This window comes from Schistocerca gregaria, chromosome 1 (genome assembly GCF_023897955.1).
Source record: "Schistocerca gregaria isolate iqSchGreg1 chromosome 1, iqSchGreg1.2, whole genome shotgun sequence".
Classification (NCBI taxonomy): Eukaryota; Metazoa; Arthropoda; class Insecta; order Orthoptera; family Acrididae; genus Schistocerca; species Schistocerca gregaria.
In genome coordinates, this window is record NC_064920.1 from 768,332,871 (window position 1) to 768,355,581 (window position 22,711).

The following is a 22,711-nucleotide window of genomic DNA, read 5'->3' on the forward strand; positions in this document are numbered from 1 at the left end:
GTGGGGATCGAGCGGGCCATGGTACAGGACCACCTCTGCCAATCCACGTGTCTGGGAACCGTCGGTCCAGGAATCAACGCACACGAGGACACTGAAATATGCCGGCGCCCCGTCATGTTGGAACCACATGCGTTGTCTTGTAGGGAGCGAGACGTCTTCCAGCAATTCTGGCAATGCTCTAGCTAGAAAATTGTAATAGTACTTGCCATTTAATGGCCTAGGTAGCAGACACAGCCCAATTAAACAGTCCCCAACACACCGACCCACACATTAACGAAGAACTGCGCTTGATGAGCGCTAGTAACTGCGGCATGTGGGTTATCCTCACTCCAAACATGCGAATTGTGCATCTTGAAGATTCCATCACGCCTGAACGTTGCTTCATCGGTAAGAAACATAGAGGATGGAAATGTAGGATGCATTTCACACTGTTTTAGGTACCACTGCGAAAACTGTGCTCTGGATGGATAATCAACTGGTTCCAGGTTGTGGACACGCTGTAAGTGAAATGGACGTATCAATTGCTCTCAAAGGACTGTTCTTACACACGTCTGATTCGTCCCCATTTTACGTGCAATTGCACGAGTGCTGATTGAAGGATGCCGCTCCACATGCTGCAGGACAGCTTCCTCAAATTACAGCGTTCTTACGGTGCGACGGCGTCCCTGTCCAGGTACTCTGCTAAATGATCCGGTCTCATACAGACATTGGTACACAGCAGCAAAGGTCGTATGATGCGGTATACGGCGATTAAGATATTGTTGTTGATAAAGCCGCTGTGCAGCTCGTCCGTTGTGGTGCGCTACGTAGTACGCACCAACCTTATCAGTGTACTCACACCAAGTGTATCGTTCCATTAGTAAACAGAGACAATGCACTACTACACTGGTGGACAGTAGTTTCCTACAACTGAAGAGCGTAATACGCCCTCTCACAACTGAAGATCGTAACACGGCCTATAACAACTGAAGAGCGTAATAGGGCCTCCACCGGTTTAAATAATCATCATAGGAAAAAATGACATTAGTGAAAAATATTTGTTTTGATATCCCCTACAACCTCCTAAAGCTTGTCGGTTTAAATACTTTTCACCCTATATGACGCTAGTTCGATCAGTTCTGTTGTCACAGCGGTTGGAGTCCACATCAAACAGGCATGGCAACACACATGAACTGATTCAGAAACGTGGTGCTAAGACCGTAACAAATTATAGCCCATTCGAAAATGGAACAGCAGTGATTGGGAAGTGAAGTAGGAATATTTGGAAGCAACACGACGTAGTTCTTCCGACACCGGGTTGTGTAAATTTAGAGAATTTGGATACGAAAATGACTGTGCAACCGTTATGCTGCCAGCAACGTAAATCGCGTGCAGGCAACACGAGAATAAGATGAGAGACATTAGAGTACCCATTAAAGCACATACGGTTATTTTTCCCTTGCTCAATACGCGAATGTAGAAGAAAGAAAATCGATGACATAATTATGGTGTACCCTGCGCCATGGACCGTACAGTGGCTCCTGAAGTATATATGTATAAGGAGCAGTCAAATAAAAATAGTACAAAAAAAGAAGTAAGTAAACTGCATATTATTTCGAAAGTAATCGCCGCAGCTGTTCATACATTTCTCCCACTGTGGGAAAAAATAGTCAATGCCTTTATGGAAAAATGTTTAGAGTTTTCTGAGGTGTCATGATTGTACCAAGGCGTGCATCTTCTCGTCCGAAGCAAAGTGGCGGCCACGAGTGTCTTTCTTCGGAGCTCCAAAAATATGGAAATCGTATGGGGAGAGTCGGGGACTGTACGGAATATGTGTAAAAGATTTTCAGAGAAACTTCTGCAGCGTAGTCGAAACAACCTTGGCAACATGTGGGCGGATCACAAGATTCGCTGGGAAGGCCTTACACATCCTCCATACAGTTCCCATCTCTCACCGTGCTATTTCCATATTTTTGGAGCCCTGAAGAAAGAAATACGTGGCTGTCGATTTGCTTCGGACGAAGATGTCCAGGCCTGGGTACAATCACGATTCTGTAGGCAGCCGCAGATATTTTTCCATGAGGGCCTTGACTGTCTTGTCTCACAGAGGGATAAATGTATTAATAGTTATGGTGATTACTTTTGAAATAATAAATAGTTTACTTAATTTTTCCCATGTGCCCACCGGGCGGTGTGGCCGAGCGGTTCTAGGTGCTTCAGTCTGGAAATGCGCGACCGCAACGATCGCAGGTTCGAATCCTGCCTCGGGCATGGATGTGTGTGATGTCGTTAGATTAGTTAGTGGAATTTGATGTCTCAGATGTTCCACAAAACTCTAGGAATCTTGCTGATTTCTTTCGTCATAGGGATAAAAATTATGCATCAGCTTTGAATGCAGCACTGGATCGGGTTCGACCCATAATCAATTCATAGCAGATCGACTTCCGCACGCACGTATCACAGAGGCTGTAGGACAACCATCTTGTAAACACTATGAAGAACTGTAGATGCTTCCGGTTTATTTTTGCAACACTGTCAACTTTGCTTTTTATCTCTGCTGTTATCTCCCAACGCTACTAAACGGTTAGCAGCGATGAGCTGTTGAATTGCAGCATAGCCAATGATCTGACATTCTGAGACAGTTCTTAGTATAGTCTGTATGTTTTTGATACATTTGATCAGTGTTTTGATATTTATATATGCAAAATTAAATGGGAGTAATAAATGCTGAAAATGAAGAAGTTCATATTAATGACGATTTAAGGTTGCAGGTTATTACTAACGGCGTTCAGTTTGTTTGTTAAAGAGGTAATAAAGAATGTGCGATGCAAGGCTGGTAACGATAATAAACTGCAAGGAGAACGCAAAACAGTTACCAAAGCTGAGATCCATAAAGGATGCAGCCCATTCTGCTAAAAGAGGGGAAGTTACAGTAGACAAGAAACATAGCAGAGATTTCACAGGTCGGGAGAAATAAAACAAGGATGACACTAAAGGAGCGCAACAGAAAGGAGGAAAATGCCTTGTTAAACAACAAAATTTGGATAAACCCAATGGAAAAGGAGAAATAATTGTAGGAGAACAAAATGGTGTGAAATGTGGTAAGGTATTAACATAGTACTGATGGGTACAGCGAATGTAAACAGTAGTTGAAGGAGACAAGCTTGTCTGCGGTTTGTTTACAGAGAGAAAGAAGTAGACAACGACCAGGAAGAAGTGGAGGATGATGTATGTAGTGTCGCAAGACTGATTATTATATAAGAAATGGTGCCTAAGAAAAGATGGGCTGCAGACAGCCACGTAATGAAAAAGCCTTATACGATGAAGAAATACCTGCCGGAGAATAAGCTCAAATAAACATCTGAATTGGCCATGACCATGAGAATGTCAGAGTCAAAGCGAGAATCTAACCACAAAAGCTTTCGTTAATTTTAAAGGTCGTTTTAATTCTGTGGTTTTCCTTAGGCATTACTTTCTCTTCATTTCTTGGGAGAAAGGGAATTAATGTCTTCGTGCTGATTCACAGTGTTAGTGGCGATTTGAATCTTCATGTATATGTCATGTTCAAATTAGGAGTCTTGTAACGGAGCTGTTGTGGAATGCCTTTAGGAGCTATCAGGACTACATTCTTTGCCACCCGTTCTCACTAAATCCTCTTCGCGCACAAAGGATACGATGGACGGTAACCAGGAATTTATCTTGTTAGAACTCTTCGTCGTTAAAACTCTCACTATCCTCAAGAAGCAGAATAGCCAATCAACTAAGCAAATGCTGATGGACAGAGAAGACTATGAGTATATATAGATAGCATGCAGATCTGTGAATATGTCTTTGAAATGAGTCATCAACTTCTCATGAATGATTCTCTGGCGTTTTGTTGGTTGGTGCCACAGTAAATTACATGCAGGACTGAATTAAGAAAGGAGCAAGATCTGATTAGGCATGAACACTAAATCGTGTTCTTATTGATTCACATGAAACCTGGTATATAACTTTGCGGGGACTGATGACCTTAGCTGTTTAGTCCCCCTTAAACATCCCAACAACCACCACCATATAACTTTACAGTAGCTCATCGCATAAATGGAAGGCATCATCCAATGTTTTAACGGCGTTAAAGAATTGTCGGCAGTTTCCTCATCATGCTCAATACATTCATTCCAACATTTTGTGGAACAGATCACTTACAACTACCGCGTGTCGTATGAACCGTATCCCTCTTTTCGAAGCTCTCGAATACTGTCTGAAAGAGTACACAGATAGATACAAAAGTCGTAGTTTTTTTCCCTGTCCTGGAAGATAGAAAGGTTACGAGCGTTGGCTACACTGTAAAATACATGTCACTTCACTTGTTATCACCTGCTAGAAAATGTTGAACCGCTTAGGAACCGTTTAAGATATCATAATTCTGTGTTCACCCACTTGAATTAGGAAGAAGTCCTCACTAAACGACGTATTACATCTTTTAATGGCCATATTAGTTAGAAAGATATCAGTATCAACTTCGCTTTTCGACATGGATATAATAATGTTTGCTCCTAGTATCGAAATTTTAAAAGAGACGAATTCGACAGCATTCCACACTTTAAAATCCAATTAGTAGTTTCAGAGAAATTACAGTATTTAAAATTTAGGATTTATCTCTTTTGAACATGAAATCTATTGCTGTCTTACGCGCAAGTTCGTGTTATACGGAACTTCTGCGTTAGGCTGTGGGGCGCTCCAGCTTGACGAAGCTAAGAGCCTTCTTAGAAATGCGAAATAGTGGAGAGAGGTTTAGTTTAAAACTGATAATAATCATACTTTACTACATGTGGTTGCACCGACACACCAACAAGCAGGCAAAGGACATAGCGCCGGCCGCGGTGGCCGTGTGGTTCTAGGCACTACAAACCGGAACCGCAGGACTGTTACGGTCGCAGGTCCGAATCCTGCCTCGGGGATGGATGTGTGTGATGTCCTTGGGTTAGTTACGTTTAGGTAGTTCTAATTTCTAGGGGACTGATGACCTAAGATGTTAAGCTATAGAGTTCATAGCGATTTGAACCATAGCCAAAGGACATAACATCTAAGTATTATTCAACAGTTAACTACTCTTGTTTCCGCCAGAGCTTGGAAAGAAAGGTCCACGTCAAAAATGGAATGGATTTGTAAAACAAGAAAACTGAGGTTTGAAGATTGTTAAGCAGTAACTTTGCGTCATGGGTTTAATGTCAAGATACACAGCTAAATTGTAAAATGACATCAGCAACAGCAATAAAAATGAAATCACAATAATAAACACTTGCTTAAAAGTCTCATCGTTTACTGAGGTACACTGCTGCAGTTGTTGGTTTCAAAAACTTCTGGACAGACCGAAGAAATTCTTCGGTGTCATTACACATGCTGCAACAATGGGCTTTTCAAATCCTCTTGGTTCGTCGGAACTTGTGCATAGATTTTTTGATCTCGCCGAAACTACCAATCGGATTTTGAAGCGTGAAATTCCATTCAGTTCGTCTTTTTTATCAATGACGATACTATATATCAGTAATAATTACCATAGTTCCACCGGAACCAACGTGACCATGAAAGGAGACTATACGCCGTTTAGTGAGGACTTTCTCATAGTGCATCTAGGAAAAAAAGAGGATTGTAATGTGTTAAACGGTCCCGGAAACATGTTAGATCAACAGTGTAGCTGGCTCACTCTGTATTAGTGTTTATAGTGATCTCCATGGTGTTTTTTTCTGAATATTCCTTCAAAGAAGATGACATAGCTATTGTTTAGTGATATCGAGTCTGGCCATGATTTCTGTGTGTAAATGAGTGGCGCGTATTCCGGTAAAGTTAGTCTGAAAGCAGCGATTTTTCCACAAAGGACGTTTACTTCCTTCCATTCCAATTGGTCGTGCAATTAATCTAATGGCGACTTAAGAGAACTTTAAATTACTGATCACATTTATCCAGAATGAGAAATACAAATAGCGTGTAAGTGGACGTCTGAAGGTAAATGAAATTCTTCTCGACATCTGTTTCGATGTATATATTCCGCAAGTCTCGTACGCTTTGTGGCGGGGTACCCTGTGCCAGTACCAGTAATTTTTATTCCTGTTCCACTTGCAAATAGAGCGAGGGAAAAAACGACCATGTACTTCCATGCGGACCCTAATTTCTCTTCTCTTATTTCTGCGATCTTGGCTCATAATGTACGTAGGCAGCAGCTTTAAATATCTGTTCTCTAAATTTTCTCAATAGTGTATTCGAAAAGAACGTCGCCTTCGCTCCAGGGATTCCCGTTTGAATTCCTAAAGCGTCTCTGTAATACTTGCGTGTTGTGCGAACCGACCGTTAACAAATCTAGCAGCCCGCCTCTGAACTGCTTCGATATCCTCCCTTCACTCCGACCTCGTAGGTATCCTAAACACTGGAGCAGTACTCAGGAGTGGGTAGCATAGTGTTCTGTGTGCGGTCTCCTTTGCAGACGAACCACAGTTTCCTAAAATTCTCCCAATAAACGGAAGTCGACCATTCGCTTCCTCTACTACAATTCTTACATGCTCGTTCTATTTCATATCACTGTGCAACGTTACGCCTGGGTATTTAATCGACGTGACTGCGTCAAGCAGTACACTGATAATGCTGAATTCCAATGTTATGGGGTTGTTTTTCCTATTGTATTACTTTACATTCTGCTGCACTTAGAGCTAGCTGTCATTCATCACACCAAGCTTGGTTTCTTAGTTCGTATTTTGTGCGAGGGGACCAAACAGCGAGGTGATCGGCCCCATGGATTAGGGAAGGATAAGGAAGGAAGTCGGCCGTGCCTTTTAAAAGGAACCATCCCGGCATTTGCCTGAAACGATTTAGGGTAATCACGGAAAACTTAAATCAGGATGGCCGGACGCGGGTTTCCAACCTTGTCCTCCCGAATGCGAACCATGTGTGCTAACCACAGTGCCACCTCACTCGGTCACACCAACTAGAAATTGAGCCTACTTTGTATTTTCAGTATGTTCTCCGTGAATCGCAAAACATCTCAGAGCTTTCTGCTTCCGTTTTCAGCCTGCTCTCGGTCCCGAGAATAATTTGAGCTTGTGTAATTTCCAGGAGGGCAGTAAATTCGGGAACTTTGATAATTTAGTGAAAGAATTTTGACAGTCGAAGTGTCATTACTCTGAACGCGAATGTTCATCAGAATACGTCAAACTGCCGCTTATAATATAAAAGCCCCATTGCACTCCGCAACTATTCTGTGATCTGAGTAGCTGCTTCCTTTGCGTAGTGCACCCCCGATAACCCTGCGAATCGAACAGCAGAGAAAGAACAAATCGCAATTGTGGGAAAGAATGGCCCGCTCGTCATGAACTACTGCTTGGACAGAAGTATGTGGTGAAAACTCGCCTCTGCTTCTGCCTACTCCACTCTATCCCAAGAATGAGTGAGTACCTCCGGCACACATTAAGTTGGGTCTCGTCAAAAGCTATAGCGAAAACTATGGGCAAAAATTCATTCACATTCATGCATTCGCGAGAGAAGTCTGCAAGGAGCAATGACGCAAAAATGAAGCAGGAAATAGTTGTAGGACCACAAATTAGGGAATTAAAGTCTGGTGAACATTTCCTTGATTTGTTGAGCGATGTTAAAAGTATGCCAAGGCTCTCTTTCATAAGTGGCAGCAAGGAGTTTCTAGCCTACCACAGGGCAGAGAACTATTGCGATGTACAGAAACTACTGAGATCGTACCAACTTATTGAATGTAATATATTATTTCTTGTATCATGATTTGGACTTCTTACTTTGTAACCTTGGCGCTGTTAGTGACAAACCCTGAAAACGGTTTCCCAGGATATTTCCCAAATGAAAAAAAAAAAACGTTTTCACGGGAATTGGAGTACCACAGTGCTGTGAGACTACGGTTGATCCTTATGATGCGGCGTTCCTGAGACAAAGTATTGCAGGAAATCAGGGAGAAAATACTTTTTAATCTGATTTCATGCTCTGTTACTTATTCCTTTGTTCTTTGGTGTACTGTTATTTTGTGTGTTATTTGCTTTGGAAGTCTCGCTGCGAGAGTGTGTAATTTTCCTAGATACGTACATACATACTCACACACGTAAATACATACGCGTACAATGATGAATTAAAACATTACGGTCACTGCCCAACACTGATGGCGTTACGGGGACGTGACCCAGTTAGGGAAATCTAGAAGCGGAGCAGACACGAAAGGGAACTCATTCTGGCAACGATACCGACGAAGAAATCCACTAACATCAGAGACTTTGACAAAGGGCGAATTTTTATGGCCCGGCACCTGGGAACGTGCATTTCGGTAACGACGGAGTTGGTCGGCTGTTTGCGTGCTATTGCCGCGAGCATCTACGGAAAGTGGTCGAAGGACGGCGAAACCACGAGTAGGCGACAAGGTGTTGGGCGTCGACGCCTCGTCACAGAACGTGGAGGTTGGAGGCTTCTGCGCTCTGTAAAGCAGGATAGGCGGCTGTCTGGTGGGAAATATGACGAGAGAGTACTGTGTTTTGGATCACTCCGTTCAGCGGCCATTGCTGAACCTGGGACCCCGCTGCAGATGACCCATGCGTGTTTCCATTTTCAACCAAAGACATCGTCTGTTACGATTGCAGTGGGCACAGGACCGTCAAAATGGACCGCGGATCTATGGCAATATGTCGCCTGGTCAGATGAACAACGTTTCTTACTAGACAACACACAAGGTCGATAGCCGAGTCCGGATACGCCATCATCCAGGCGAGCCGCTACTCGAGATATGCGTCGTGCCGTGGACGCAGGGCGGTGGGTAGTAATATGCCAGATAGAGTTTTACTGGGGGAAATTCCAAGCAAGTGCAGTTCACGCACGAAACAGATCAGTTGTTCGTTGCAAGAAGGCCATTTTGCATCACAGAGACTCTTACTCACAATATTCCAAGAGTTCAAGTTTCAAAACAAATCAAGGGACACCCTGCTTCCCGCATCATACATGTCGCGTAATCATCACGGTGCAAGAGCTTGATATATCCTGGCATAAAAAGAGGGGAACCGACACTCTTTATTTCAAATGGTTGAAATGGCTCTAAGCACTATGGGACTTAACATCTGAGGTCATCAGTCCCATAGACTTATAACTACTTAAACCTAACTAACCTAAGGACATCACACACATCCATGCCCGAGGCATGATTCGAACCTGCGACTGTAGCAGTCGCACGGTTCCGGACTGCGCGCCTAGAACCGCGAGACCACCACGGCCGGCTCTTGAAGTACAGAGAGCAATAGTACAAACTGAATTCAATTACTGCCAAGTTAACTACATTAGTGGCCACATACACATACATGCTAGGGAGATGGTTGTGTCGATGGTGGACTGTTATGATTGCGGTGATCATGATTTGAGAAAACATCATCGAGGTTATCTGTGCCCGTACTAAAATAGTTTGAGCCACATGCCGTTAGGCATTTCAAAAATTGCGTCCTCAAAAGCTAAACCTCAAATTTAAATGAGATCCATTTCCTCCACTGCATCATATATTCATTCACAAATCAACATAGAAGTATACGATCCATAAGAATTTTTTGTTCAAAGGCATGAAAAATAATAGAGCAATAGGTAAAGTGAACTGTGGTTAGCCGATCACTGAGGAAGAAGAGGGTGCCTAACAATTTAGCTTATGGTCTTACGCAACCTCCAGTATTACAACTCGCACCACATTCAGCTGGGAACTGATTGCTAGCACCTTGTCACGGTATAAAACACATTCATATGATGTTATTTTGTCCGTGTTGGATCTTGTGAACTCCGCGGCCGTTAATGATAGTCGGTGAACGACGCAACCAGCCACATATAATTTTTACACGTTTTATTTTAGTGCCATAACCGGTTTCGAGCTACCATGCCAATCCTCAGATATCTAATATTTTTCGTTACACTTAGATTTTGATGAACAATATGCCGCCTGCTCCACACTGTACAAGAATATTCGAGCATTAAGTGCTACTTGTCAGTTGTTTCATTAATAAAAATACGCTAAAGTGCTTGCATTTTTATATATGATGCAAATATTTGTAATCACTTACATACGTTCCAGTAGATGACGATTTGTGTTGTTGTGGTACATTTGGTTTTCTAGCTCGATGTATATGTTCTTGAATTCCACATAACATACATGTTGTAAATAAATGATTGTGGCAGAATACGTAATATTCTTAAAATGTGTATTGAGCATCACACATGTGCTATGCACTTGATCTTTATGTTTACAATCCAAAGGTTATCATCAAGCGAAGAAACACAGATATCGTTCATTAATTGTCAACCAAGAATGTAAACTGAGAAAAGATGATGTGTGGGATGTGCAATACGTAACACGTTAATAACAGAAAAATGTTTACATCTAATATAAACTTATTATTAAATTCTCATTTAGAATGTGTTGGGAGGAACTAGCCAATAAACAATTTCTCAATAATTTTCTTGGGCTGTTCACGGAAATCAAACACAACTACTACTGAAAAAGGGTATCTTGAAGCTCACCAAGCACTCCGACTTCTTGACATTTTTCATTATGTTAGACGCAACAGTAATGTAACACGGGCCGTTTTTGTTGCTTAAAAACTTAGTTGTAATTTTCAAGAATGACGACCAAGTCTCACTTAGTTATTTTTGATTCAAAACAGGACTCGAAGATAACTTTTCGTGTGACAGGTCCAGCAGCCACAACTTCTTACAATTTCGCTGAGGAAAAATCTGGAAGAGATACTCGAAACAGTGTCCATCTTTGGTTAAGGTGGTTAAGGCTTTCACAAACTGTTAACTTGGACCAGCTTAATACGTGCAGGTAATGATAGAATTTGTTACGGATCCAAGAGGTTACTGCGTAAGAAGAGGTAGAGCCAAATAGATTATTATAAAAGTTACGACATTTATCAAGCAGTAGAATCGTTGCACAGAAATTACAACTTCATATTATTATTAATTGGAATAATATATAAACTATGTCTCACTGAAATCTCTAAAAATGTATGTAACGTATTAATAAGACAAAAATTGTTAGCGTTGTCTTGTTGCTTGAAAAACGAACACTGTTATAGTAACGGTCTACGTTTATAATGTTGTGCAGCTAGAGGATTTGTCAGTAGACGTCTGGAAGACGCCATGGAAACGTAATTCCAGAACTGAATCCTCGAATGAGTGTGATGAATGTTTTGTTACCCTGCACCGATTAAGATCGCAAATAGTATCGGTTCGTAAATAGTGGAATTATTAAACACCAGGCTGTTTCTCTGGGGACCTGGGTTGAATATTAATTAACTGAAATGCAAATTTACTTAAATGTTATGTGAAATTGAAGGATATAAATTGCTTACTTTAGCTTCAATTACAGATTCGTCTCATTCCACAAAACGTTTCTTGTGATCATTTATCGAATAGTATTGGTTAAAAACAGTCTTGGTTGCAATTTTAGTTTGATTTTTATTTTTCAACGACGCGTTTCGCCTTATTTATGCATCAATACTGTTAAGCACTGGTTTGCTATATGCCACATATGGATTGAAAGAATTTCTGTTTATCGAATAATTGTGTTTTTGATCAGTGTAGACGATATTTTTCTAAAGTCTGTCACTGAATCGCAAAGGAGGCGCCATTGTTCTTTTATTTTGGCGGCGTTTTCACGTAGCCTGGAGTTGGGATGTAAAGGATTTGATGTAGGTAAAAGTTTATTTGAATGCTCACATCAACTGTTTAACAATTATTACGGTTTCAACTGACTAATCATTTGCAATAGCTCATAACCACTTCTTCAACGATGGCTATGTCAAACTGTTTATGGACCACTGATGCTGAAACAGGTATAGTCATTAAATACTTTACCTGTGTACCGACTGAAACAAACTTTTTAGTTAAAAGTAATGCACTCCTTGGAGGTGTTCGCTACTAACAAATGAAAAAATCTAACAGAGACAGAAAGATGAGGTCGACGATCTGAATACCGCCAAAAGGCTTTGTTCATTTTACGAGCAGCTGTTGCTTTCCTGTAAGACACCGCGGTTGTGGAAGGTCGCGTACGAAGAACTGTAAACCGGTCGGTGGGTCTGGCAGGGAAATTCGTACGACTAGAAGGACCAAATGTTACATAAGAAAAAGAGTCCATCTTGATGCCGTGTTATTTGACTTACAGAAGAGGTGCTATAGTGTTCCACACTGTCGTTTGGTGAACGAAATGCGAGCTTATCGAGTATCAGACCAGATTTGTTACTCCCGAGTACCACAAGGGAGTGTGGTAGTGCCATTGTCATTAGCAATATATATAAAAATGATGTAGTGTAAAACGCCGAAATCTCTCCACGAGGTTGTTTGCAGATGATGCTGTCGTTTGCAGGACGGTGGTAACACTAGAGGACTTAGCCAAACGCAGGAAGACCTGTGGAGTGTCGAAGATTGGTATCTGCACTGGCGGTTGAACATGTGCGGAACGTAACGGAACATACTGCACGTAAATAAGCGCAGAGATCGATTACTGCTCGATTATGCTGTTGGTGGAAGGTAACAGTAAGCACCGAACAGTATTTATGGATACCAGGTCGGAGCGATCTAAATACAGGGTTTACCATGGGGAATGGTCAGTATTCAGGGGAACTTGACAGGAACAATCATTCGAAGCAAAAGAGTCTAGTAAATATGGGCTCTAAAATGCGTACCTTAAGAGCTATGAACTAAATCTGGGATAGTGTGAAACAAATCTCTTCTAGTACAAGCTCTTTGCTTTTCGTACTTTGAGAGGCAGTGGTATCGAGCAAAACAATAAGAAAAAATGGCTAGTTAACGTGGGCTCTGAGATGCATACCTTAAGAGCTATGATCACTTCTCACCTTCGATATTGTCGAATAAATCTCTTCTTGTGCAAGTTCTTTTGTTTCCTTGTGTTGAGACATGATAGTATGGACGCAAACAAGAAAAAATGGTTCAAATGGCTCTGAGCACTAAGGGACTTAACTTCTGAGGTCATCAGTCCCCTAGAATTATAACTACTTAAACCTAACTAACCTAAGGACATCACACACATCCATGCCCGAGGCTGGATTCGAACCTGCGACTGTAGCGGTCGTGCGGTTCCAGACTGTAGCGCCCAGAACCGCTCGGCCACTCCGGTCGGCTAAACAAGAAAAAAGTGTCTAGTCAACATGGGGTCTAAAATGCATATCAAAAATGAAGTAGTGCCCAAAGCTCTTAAGGTATACAATTTATAACCCATTTTTACTCGACTTTCGAATGATAATTCCTGTCATTGCCCTGAATATTAACCACTCCTCCAGAGACAACCTGTATAATGACCGCAATGGTAGAACATCTGATGCCGGGCTGGAATTCATTGGTACAGCCTAAGGCAATGCAATTGAACCACGAAATAAATGGCTGACAAACAACGTGTTCGATGTATTCTTGAGTGTTATTTATTAGACTGGAACCGTTACCAAGTAGGATTAACAGAGGAGAGAGACGGAGAAAGACAGAAGATCCAACGACGACGGCAACTATTGTCACGATATTGTTCAGCTGGCACGAGAGCATTACCGAAATGCTCAACAAACTCCTGTCGCAGTTGCTTCAATAGAAGCGTCGTGTGTCACAGCGTACGTTGAAATAGGAGTCGGGCAATATTTTCCACCTCCCACAAGGGTTTCGCGAAGTGACAACAACCAGAAAATCAGAAATATTCCTGTTCATACGGTAGTTTACAGACTGTCGTTCTTCCCTTGCACCATTTGTGGATGGAACAGAGAATATGGGAAGTGACAGTGTTAGCAGAATTAATATGCGTCGCACACTGTTAAGGTGGCTTGCGGAGCTGTACATGTGTAGAGATAAAGCCAAATTACCACAAAATGAATTCCGGAACGAACAAGCACACATGCTGAGAACGGCAGAGTACTCACGAGATATACTTCTGGCGGAGCAGCAGCGCCTGGTCCCTGGTCAAGCTGTCGCCATCCGAACAGCCGCCGCTGCGTGCGTCCATCGCTCGCGGTCGCACTCTCTACTCGCGCCTCGCGCCCAGCTGCGCCAACAGCCGGCAGTCTGCGATCGGCGTCGGCCGGCGGGTTCTACCTGGACCGCTGCCAGCTCTCCCAGGAGCCGCGGCTGTCTGCCCGCCTGCTAGGTGGCGCTGTCAGCACGTAGTTCGTCGCGCGACCGTGCTGCGGCAGCACCGTCTAGTAGCAGCGTAGCCCCTGTCTCCTGGTACTCTTACTCACAAGGGAACCTGCACATCGCATCCCCCCCCCCCCCCCCCCCCCCGCGGATTCAGTTATAAGTTGGCACAGTGGATAGGCCTTGAAAAACTGAACACAGATCAATCGAGGAAACAGGAAGAAGTTGTGTGGAACTATGAAAAAAATAAGCAAAATATACAAACTGAGTAGTCCATGCGCAAGATAAGTAACATCAAGGAGAATGTGAGGTTAGGAGCGCCGTGGTCTCGTGATTAGCGTGAGCACCTGCGGAACGAGAGGTCCATCGATCAAGTCTTCCATAGAGTGAATAGTTTAATTTTTTTTATTTTCAGACAACTATCAAAGTTCAGGCACTCACACATAATCAACTTCGCTCTCCAAAATTCCAGGGCATGTTCAGATTTGCTTGGACATATGCAGGATTTGACGGTCTACACTCCGAAAAATTTGAAAACGTTAAAAACATATGTTTTGACAGAGCACAGGGAAAACTGTGCGACTGTGTAACTGTTGCATCCATTTGTTGCAGTTTATGTGGCAAACTCTTTATGTTTTCATCACTTTTTTGGGAGTGATTATCACATCCACAAGAAAACCTAAATCGGGCAAGGTAGATGAACCTTTTTACCCATTCGCCAAGTGTACAAGTTAGGTGGGTCGACAACGTATTCCTGTCATGTGACGCACATGCCGTCACCAGTGTCGTATAGAATATATCAGACGTGTTTTCCTGTGGAGGAATCGGTTGACCTATGACCTTGCGATCAAATGTTTTCGGTTCCCATTCGAGAGGCACGTCCTTTCGTCTACTAATCGCACGGTTTTGCTGTGCGGTCGCAAAACACAGACACTAAACTTATTACAGTGAACAGAGACGTCAATGAACGAACGGACAGATCATAACTTTGCGAAAATAAGGAACGTTAACTTTTCACTCGAGGGAAGACTTGAACCAAGGACCTCCCGATCCGCAGCTTCTCACGCTAACCACGGGACCACGGCGCTCCTGAGCTCACATTATGCTTGATGTTGCCTAGCTTGCCCATGGACTACTCAGTTTCTATATTTTGCTTATTTTTTTCTTAGTTCCACACAACTTCTTCCTGTTTTCTCGATTGATCTGTGTTCAGTTTTTCAACGCCTATCCACTGTGCCAACTTATAACTGAATCTGAGGGGGGTGCAATGGGGCGGTTCCCTTGTCAGTTTCATAACGCCACAGAAAGAGAGCCATTGCTCAGAATGACGTCAAATTTGACTGCTTACTTATATATGGAGAAACGTCATGGAAAAAAATTAAAAAAAAACACGTAGCACACAGCTGCTCCTTAGTTCACGTCTGAGACGCCCAACAGGCCCGTATCCATGACTGATCGCCCACTGCTGGTAAACCTCTTTCAAGAAAGCAGTGACTATGAGCCAGTAATCCTGCACAAGTTCTAGACACTCAAAAATATGACGAAAAGGAAAAGGACACAGATCATCCCCTTTTCAAGAAGGGACGTCGAACAGATGTGCACAACTATAGACCTGTATCTTTAACGTCGATCAGTTGTAGAATTTTGGAACACGTCTTATGTTCGAGTATAATGACTTTTCTGGAGACTAGAAATCTACTCTGTAGGAATCAGCATGGATTTCGATAAAGACGATCGTGTGAAACCCAGCTCGCCCTATTCGTCCACTAGAATCAGAGGGCCATAGTCAAGGGCTCCCAGGTAGATAACGTGTTTCTTGACTTCCGAAAGGCGTTCGATACAGTTCCCCACAGTCGTTTAATGAATAAAGTAAGAGCATACGGACTATCAGACCAACTGTGTGATTGGATTGAAGTGTTCCTAGATAACATGTCATACTCAATGGAGAGAAGTCTTCCGAAGTAACGGTGATTGGAGGTGTGCCGCAGGGGAGTGTCGTAGGACCGTTGCTATTCACAATATATATAGATGACCTTGTGGATAACATCGGAAATTCACTGAGGTTTTTTGCGGATCATGCTGTAATACACTCCTGGAAATGGAAAAAAGAACACATTGACACCGGTGTGTCAGACCCACCATACTTGCTCCGGACACTGCGAGAGGGCTGTACAAGCAATGATCACACGCACGGCACAGCGGACACACCAGGAACCGCGGTGTTGGCCGTCGAATGGTGCTAGCTGCGCAGCATTTGTGCATCGCCGCCGTCAGTGTCAGCCAGTTTGCCGTGGCATACGGAGCTCCATTGCAGTCTTTAACACTGGTAGCATGCCGCGACAGCGTGGACGTGAACCGTATGTGAAGTTGACGGACTTTGAGCGAGGGCGTATAGTGGGCATGCGGGAGGCCGGGTGGACGTACCGCCGAATTGCTCAACACGTGGGGCGTGAGGTCTCCACATTACATCGATGTTGTCGCCAGTGGTCGGCGGAAGGTGCACGTGCCCGTCGAACTGGGACCAGACCGCAGCGACGCACGGATGCACGCCAAGACCGTAGGATACTACGCAGTGCCGTAGGCGACCGCACCGCCACTTCCCAGCAAATTAGGGACACTGTTGCTCCTGGGGTATCGGCGAGGACCATTCGCAACCGTCTCCATGAAGCTGGGCTACGGTCCCGCACACCGTTAGGCCGTCTTCCGCCCACGCCCCAACATCGTGCAGCCCGCCTCCAGTGGTGTCCCGACAGGCGTGAATGGAGGGACGAATGGAGACGTGTCGTCTTCAGCGATGAGAGTCGCTTCTGCCTTGGTGCCAATGATGGTCGTATGCGTGTTTGCCGCCGTGCAGGTGAGCGCCACAATCAGGACTGCATACGACCGAGGCACATAGGGCCAACACCCGGCATCATGGTGTGGGGAGCGATCTCCTACACTGGCCGTACACCTCTGGTGATCGTCGAGGGGACACTGAATAGTGCACGATACATCCAAACCGTCATCGAACCCATCGTTCTACCATTCCTAGACCGGCAAGGGAACTTGCTGTTCCAACAGGACAATGCACGTCCGCATGTATCCCGTGCCACCCAACGTGCTCTAGAAGGTGTAAGTCAACTACCCTGGTCAGCAAGATCTCCGGATCTGTCCCCCATTGAGCATGTTTGGGACTGGATGAACCGTCGTCTCACGCGGTCTGTACGTCCAGCACGAACGCTGGTCCAACTGAGGCGTCAGGTGGAAATGGCATGGCAAGCCGTTCCACAGGACTACATCCAGCATCTCTACGATCGTCTCCATGGGAGAACAGCAGCCTGCATTGCTGCGAAAGGTGGATATACACTGTACTAGTGCCGACATTGTGCATGCTCTGTTGCCTGTGTCTATGTGCCTGTGGTTCTGTCAGTGTGATCATGTGATGTATGTGACCCCAGAAATATGTCAATAAAGTTTCCCCTTCCTGGGACAATGAATTCACGGTGTTCTTATTTCAATTTCCAGGAGTGTATATCGAGAGGTTGTAACAATAGAAAATTGTACTGAAATGCTGGAGGATCTACAACGAATTGGCGCATGGTGCAGGGAATGGCAATTGAATCTCGATGTAGACAAGTGTAATGTGCTGCGAATACATAGAAAGAAAGTGCCTTTATCATTTAGCTACAATATAGCAGGTCAGCAACTGGAATCAGTTAATTCCATAAATTATCTGGGAGTAGGCATTAGGAGTGATTTGAAATGGAATGACCATATAAAATTAATCGTCGATAACGCAGATGCCAGACTGAGATTTATTGGAAGAATCCTAATGAAATGCAGTCCGAAATAAAGGAAGTGGGTTACAGTACACTTGTTCGCCCACTGCTTGAATACTGCTCACCGGTGTGGGATGTGTACCAGATGGGATTGATAGAAGAGATAGAGAAGATCCAACGGAGAGCAGCGCGCTTCGTTACGGATCATTTGGTAATCGCAAAGCGTTACGGAGATGATAGATAAACTCCAGTGGAAGACTCTGCAGGAGAGACGCTCAGTAGCTCGGTAAGGGCTTTTGTTGAAGTTTCGAGAACATACCTTCACCGAGGAGTCAAGCAGTATATTGCTCTCTCCTACGTATATCTCGCGAAGAGCCCGTGAGGATAAAATCAGAGAGATTAGAGCCCACACAGAGGCACACCGACAAGTTTTCTTTCCACGAACAATACGAGACTGGAATAGAAGAGAGAACCGATAGAGGTACTCGAAGTACCCTCCGCCACATACCGTCAGTTGGCATGCGGAGTATGGATGTAGATGTAGATGTAGAAAAGGCAATGGTCCGACGTATGCTAAGGGTTTGGAGAAAGTAATTTCAAAATTCGAATACGCAGGTTGTTTTGAAGCACAATTTGGCGGAGGGAGGAAAGCAGTTGATCAGTCTTTGTCGAAGATGTGGCCACAGCATTACAGGAGGGGTCGAGCGGTGGTGTTCAATGTTGTGATTGGCAGAAGAGCCAACCGTGTTAGTAAAGGAGGCCGAAATGCACGCGTTTTAGCTCACGCAGGCTGGCGTGAGGTCTGGAACATGACAAGGGAATTAGAATTGACAAAAACGGACGAGCTGGTGGAATACTTAACTTTAATCCATTAACGGAGAACGTCGCTCTTTACGGTACATCATTCACAATATCAATAGTACGGATACTGGCGCCTTGCTAGGTCGTAGCAAATAACGTAGCTGAAGGCTATGCTAACTATCGTCTCGGCAAATGAGAGCGTAGAAGTTAGTGAACCATCGCTAGCAAAGTCGGCTGTACAATTAGGGCGAGTGCTAGGAAGTCTCTCTAGACCTGCCGTGTGGGGGCGCTCCGTCTGCAATCATTGATAGTGGCGACACGCGGGTCCGACGTATACTACCGGACCGCGGCCGATTTAAAGGCTACCACCTAGCAAGTGTGGTGTCTGGCGGTGACACCACATCCAAACATGCAGTGTGCGGGGAATTGCTCGAAAGTTGGACATGCCTGAGAGCACGGTGCACAAAATCCTACGAAACATACGGAAATGCTATCCACACAAAATCACCCATGTTCCGGAGTTGCATCCTGATGGCCTACCAGTAAGACAAACGTTCGTTCTGGAATATCTTTCTGTCATGGAAGTGGACAATGAATGGCCATGGAACATTCTGTGCACGTACGAAGCCATCTCTAAGGCACATCAATACGTAGAATTGCATAATGTAGCCAACGGAAAATCCGCACGAACATCTGCCGGTCCACTTCATGAGTGGCTATGTGGTGGGGCTTGACAGCATCATTTATGGTAGGGCGCCATTTTTTCGAGGAGGCGACTCCTGGCGGTCCTGTTACCTGTACCATCAAAAGTAATCGCTATGAGAGTTTTTTGCGCAATAAAGTCAATCCAAACCTTCAACAGCGAGGATGTGTGGGTAAGGTCATTTTAATACGAGACTGCGCTCCTCTGCACATTTGCACAGCCAGTGAAGTGACTGCTGCAGAGACCTGGCCATCCAGACCACTTGATTTAGTCCGTGTGACTTCCGGCTGCGGGGTTATCTGAAAGATATCGTGTTCATTGCTCCAACTACGAACGTAGCTGAACTGAAGGCACGCGTTGTGCACCTGAACGTCACCCTCGAGACACTCCACTCTGCTGTGGAACACGCTGTTTCTCGATTCCGACTTGTGACGGAAAACAGTCGACAGCATATTGAACATCCCTTGCGCCAGTCTCACCACAGTTAGAAACTGGTGTCATTTCGCTTTTTGCCGGCCGTTGTGACCGAGCGGTTCTAAGCGCTTCAGTCTGGAACCGCGCGACTGCTACGGTCGCAGGTTCGAATCCTGTCTCGGACATGGATGTGTGTGATGTGCTTCGGTTAGTTAGGTTTAAGTAGTTCTAAGTTCTAGGGGACTGATAACCTCAGATTTTAAGTCCCATAGCGCTCAGACCCATTTGAAACAAACATTTCGCTTTTTATGCCGTTTTTGTTCCCAGGACAATTCAAAATCGATTTCACTGTTACTTTTTATACGGTTTCTGACTTCAGGACAATCCAGAAACGAGCTTTACCATCCGATGTGGTACGACGTTGTCGTGGTGGATGGGTTTGCCTAAATGACGTCACAACTGTTTCCCGTCGACTTTGTGTAGTCATGCACACTGAACAGTACAAGTCAAAGCATAGTCGTCGTATTGCGATTCAACTGTCGTTTTTTACCAACCCCATTTACTTTAAGATGCTTACAGCAGCATCTATTTTTGTTTTATGACGTTTCCCAATGCGTAAATAACACGCTGTTCAAATTTGACGTCATTCTGTGAACAGTGTTCTCTTTCTACAGCGTTCTGAAACTGGAACTTTAATTATGGACATCCTGTGCTTTTTAATTTAATTTAGTTTTGTTATTTGAGTTTGGTTCATTGAATCATGCTGTCAACAATTTTGTACAAACATGAAAAACTGTACACAGAGAAAACTCAATATTAAGTACTCATTTGACAGATGTGTACTGAGACAAGTTGTAAAGGGATGCGAAAAAACCGGCGTGGTTTGGCAGACGCGATTTATTCTTTTTTTCCCTTTAATTTGACCTCTATTTAGCGATAAAAAAAAACATGGTTACAATGTACACTGAATTATATGGAGAGAATAGATATTGACAGATGTAAGAGCTCAACATCTCACAATTTTGCTCACCATTAATTATTAACAAATAGATCTAGAACTACATTAGACAGCTCTGATTTATCATTTCCTGCCATTTCTGAGGTTTCATCACAAGTAAGACATAAAAATGAAATGTGCGTACCATCAAAACCTAGAAATTTTTCCCCATACTCTTACAAAAATTAACAACCACTTTATAAAGACGAATGTGTTTAATAATCAAATGAAAAGAAGCCGACTGAGGATGATGGTACCTCATACTCAGCAGTATTTTGAAAAAGCCCAGCCTCTCATTGTCAAACCTGGGACACGAGAACAGGATGTGGCTTGCGTCAGCTTCCGATTCAGAATAATACATTTAGGAGAACTGTAAATGTTTATTCTATGTAAATGGAGAAGGAAAGAGGGGTGGCTGAAGCGGAATCGAGAGATGGTGCAACGCATCTTTTTGTGAAACGTAAGAAGTAAATGATTTGTGAGTGATTAAAGTGTCTGTGAAGATAAGCTTCGATGAATGAACAGTACAGATCTACACTTGTATGAAAGTCAAAGTATTTTTTGAAACTCATCTTGATAAATCGTTGACTTCGTGTTAATCTTTGTTATGTGAATGTACCTGTTACTTTGCCTGCGTAAAAGAAAAAGTCTGTTTATGTCTTCTCCTTTTTCCTCTGTTGGCAGCGGCACGAATTATCAGTAATAATGGGCAATTTATGTCAAAATGTGTTTTAATTTGTAAAATAATGGCTTTCAATTCTCTTGTTTTATTTGTACGAAGCAAATGATTTTTAGCCATTTAATTTCACTGGGAGCCTCTTGCTCGGTGACGCAACCATCTAGCGCCGTAAGTTGTTAATTCTGAACCATTTGAATGCTGAGCCTGCATCTTTTCACGAAGTCAGAATAAGTTTGTACAAAGCAATATCCTTTGTGCATACTAACTACTAACACGGTTATTCGTCATCAAACAGGTCGTCAGTTAACAATGACATTTTGACCTGTATTTAACGTCTATATTTTGGACATAAGAATCAATATGTCTGACTTTGTTAATTGAGAAGAAGTCAGTATTATTATAAAGTCATCAGAAAATGAAAATAATTATACTTTGCCTTTTTTATAGCCTTTGAAGTGGATTCTGTTTATTTAAAAATTTACGATACATTACAACAGAAAATCACGTGTATTTATAAACATGTAAACCAGGGAAGCACTTCAGTGGAAATCGTTGATCTCTCCAGATATGTCCAGAATTAGGGGTTGTAACACTCCTTTGTTGACGAACGTTCCGTATCTCATGTACTTGATGTTTTCCTTGGCAGTTAACCTCACCTAAGTAGTCTATATACGGTACGGCAATTTCAGGTCGAGGACAGTGCCTACAGATGCAGCTTGTCAACTGAAGAGTTAGAGTCTGTAAATGATCCCGCGATCATGTTATGGCACTTCAATTGTAATTCTGCCATATGAGGTAATTTTAGTTAGTGACCTCGCACATTGAATTTTAACTACCGATTTTATGATACTGATTAATCATGTTTCCTAGCTGTAGTGCCCTCTACTGGCCACAGTCATTTGTATAAATACTGCACGCATCCAGGCCAACATCAGCACATACTATGTACCTGGACGTATAGATTTTGGCGTTGATTCCTACATCAAAATATTATTATGGTGTGTATGGCTGGTATGCATGACTGTTAACCACGTTCCGCTAGACCTAATACAGAGTTTGCTTCAGATAATTGAATTAAATTGCTTATACCACTGTTTTTCTATTTGTAACATATCTGAAGATGGGAATAGCCGAAACCGGTAGTTGTGAATTGAAGACGGACCTTTACGAATAGAGATGCAGCTTGCTTCGTTAATAAGTCAACATCTTTGCTACAGCGGATGCCAGCATGGGAA

The 22,711-nt window shown here is 43.3% G+C and overlaps 1 protein-coding gene across 2 annotated transcripts in view; it reads right to left on the bottom strand.

Annotated features, from left to right (window-relative positions):
• LOC126268217 (5-phosphohydroxy-L-lysine phospho-lyase-like) overlaps positions 1-14,191 on the bottom strand; it is a 280,968-nt gene extending 266,777 nt beyond the window's left edge. Inside the window, exon 1 of one of the 2 annotated variants that reach the window (XM_049973848.1) lies at positions 13,911-14,191. In XM_049973848.1, the coding sequence (XP_049829805.1) occupies positions 13,911-13,993 (83 nt within the window). In that variant the 5' untranslated portion in view covers positions 13,994-14,191. The remainder of the gene's footprint in view (positions 1-13,910) is intronic. The other variant, XM_049973857.1, reaches the window with a different exon arrangement.
• Positions 14,192-22,711: the final 8,520 nt, after the last annotated feature.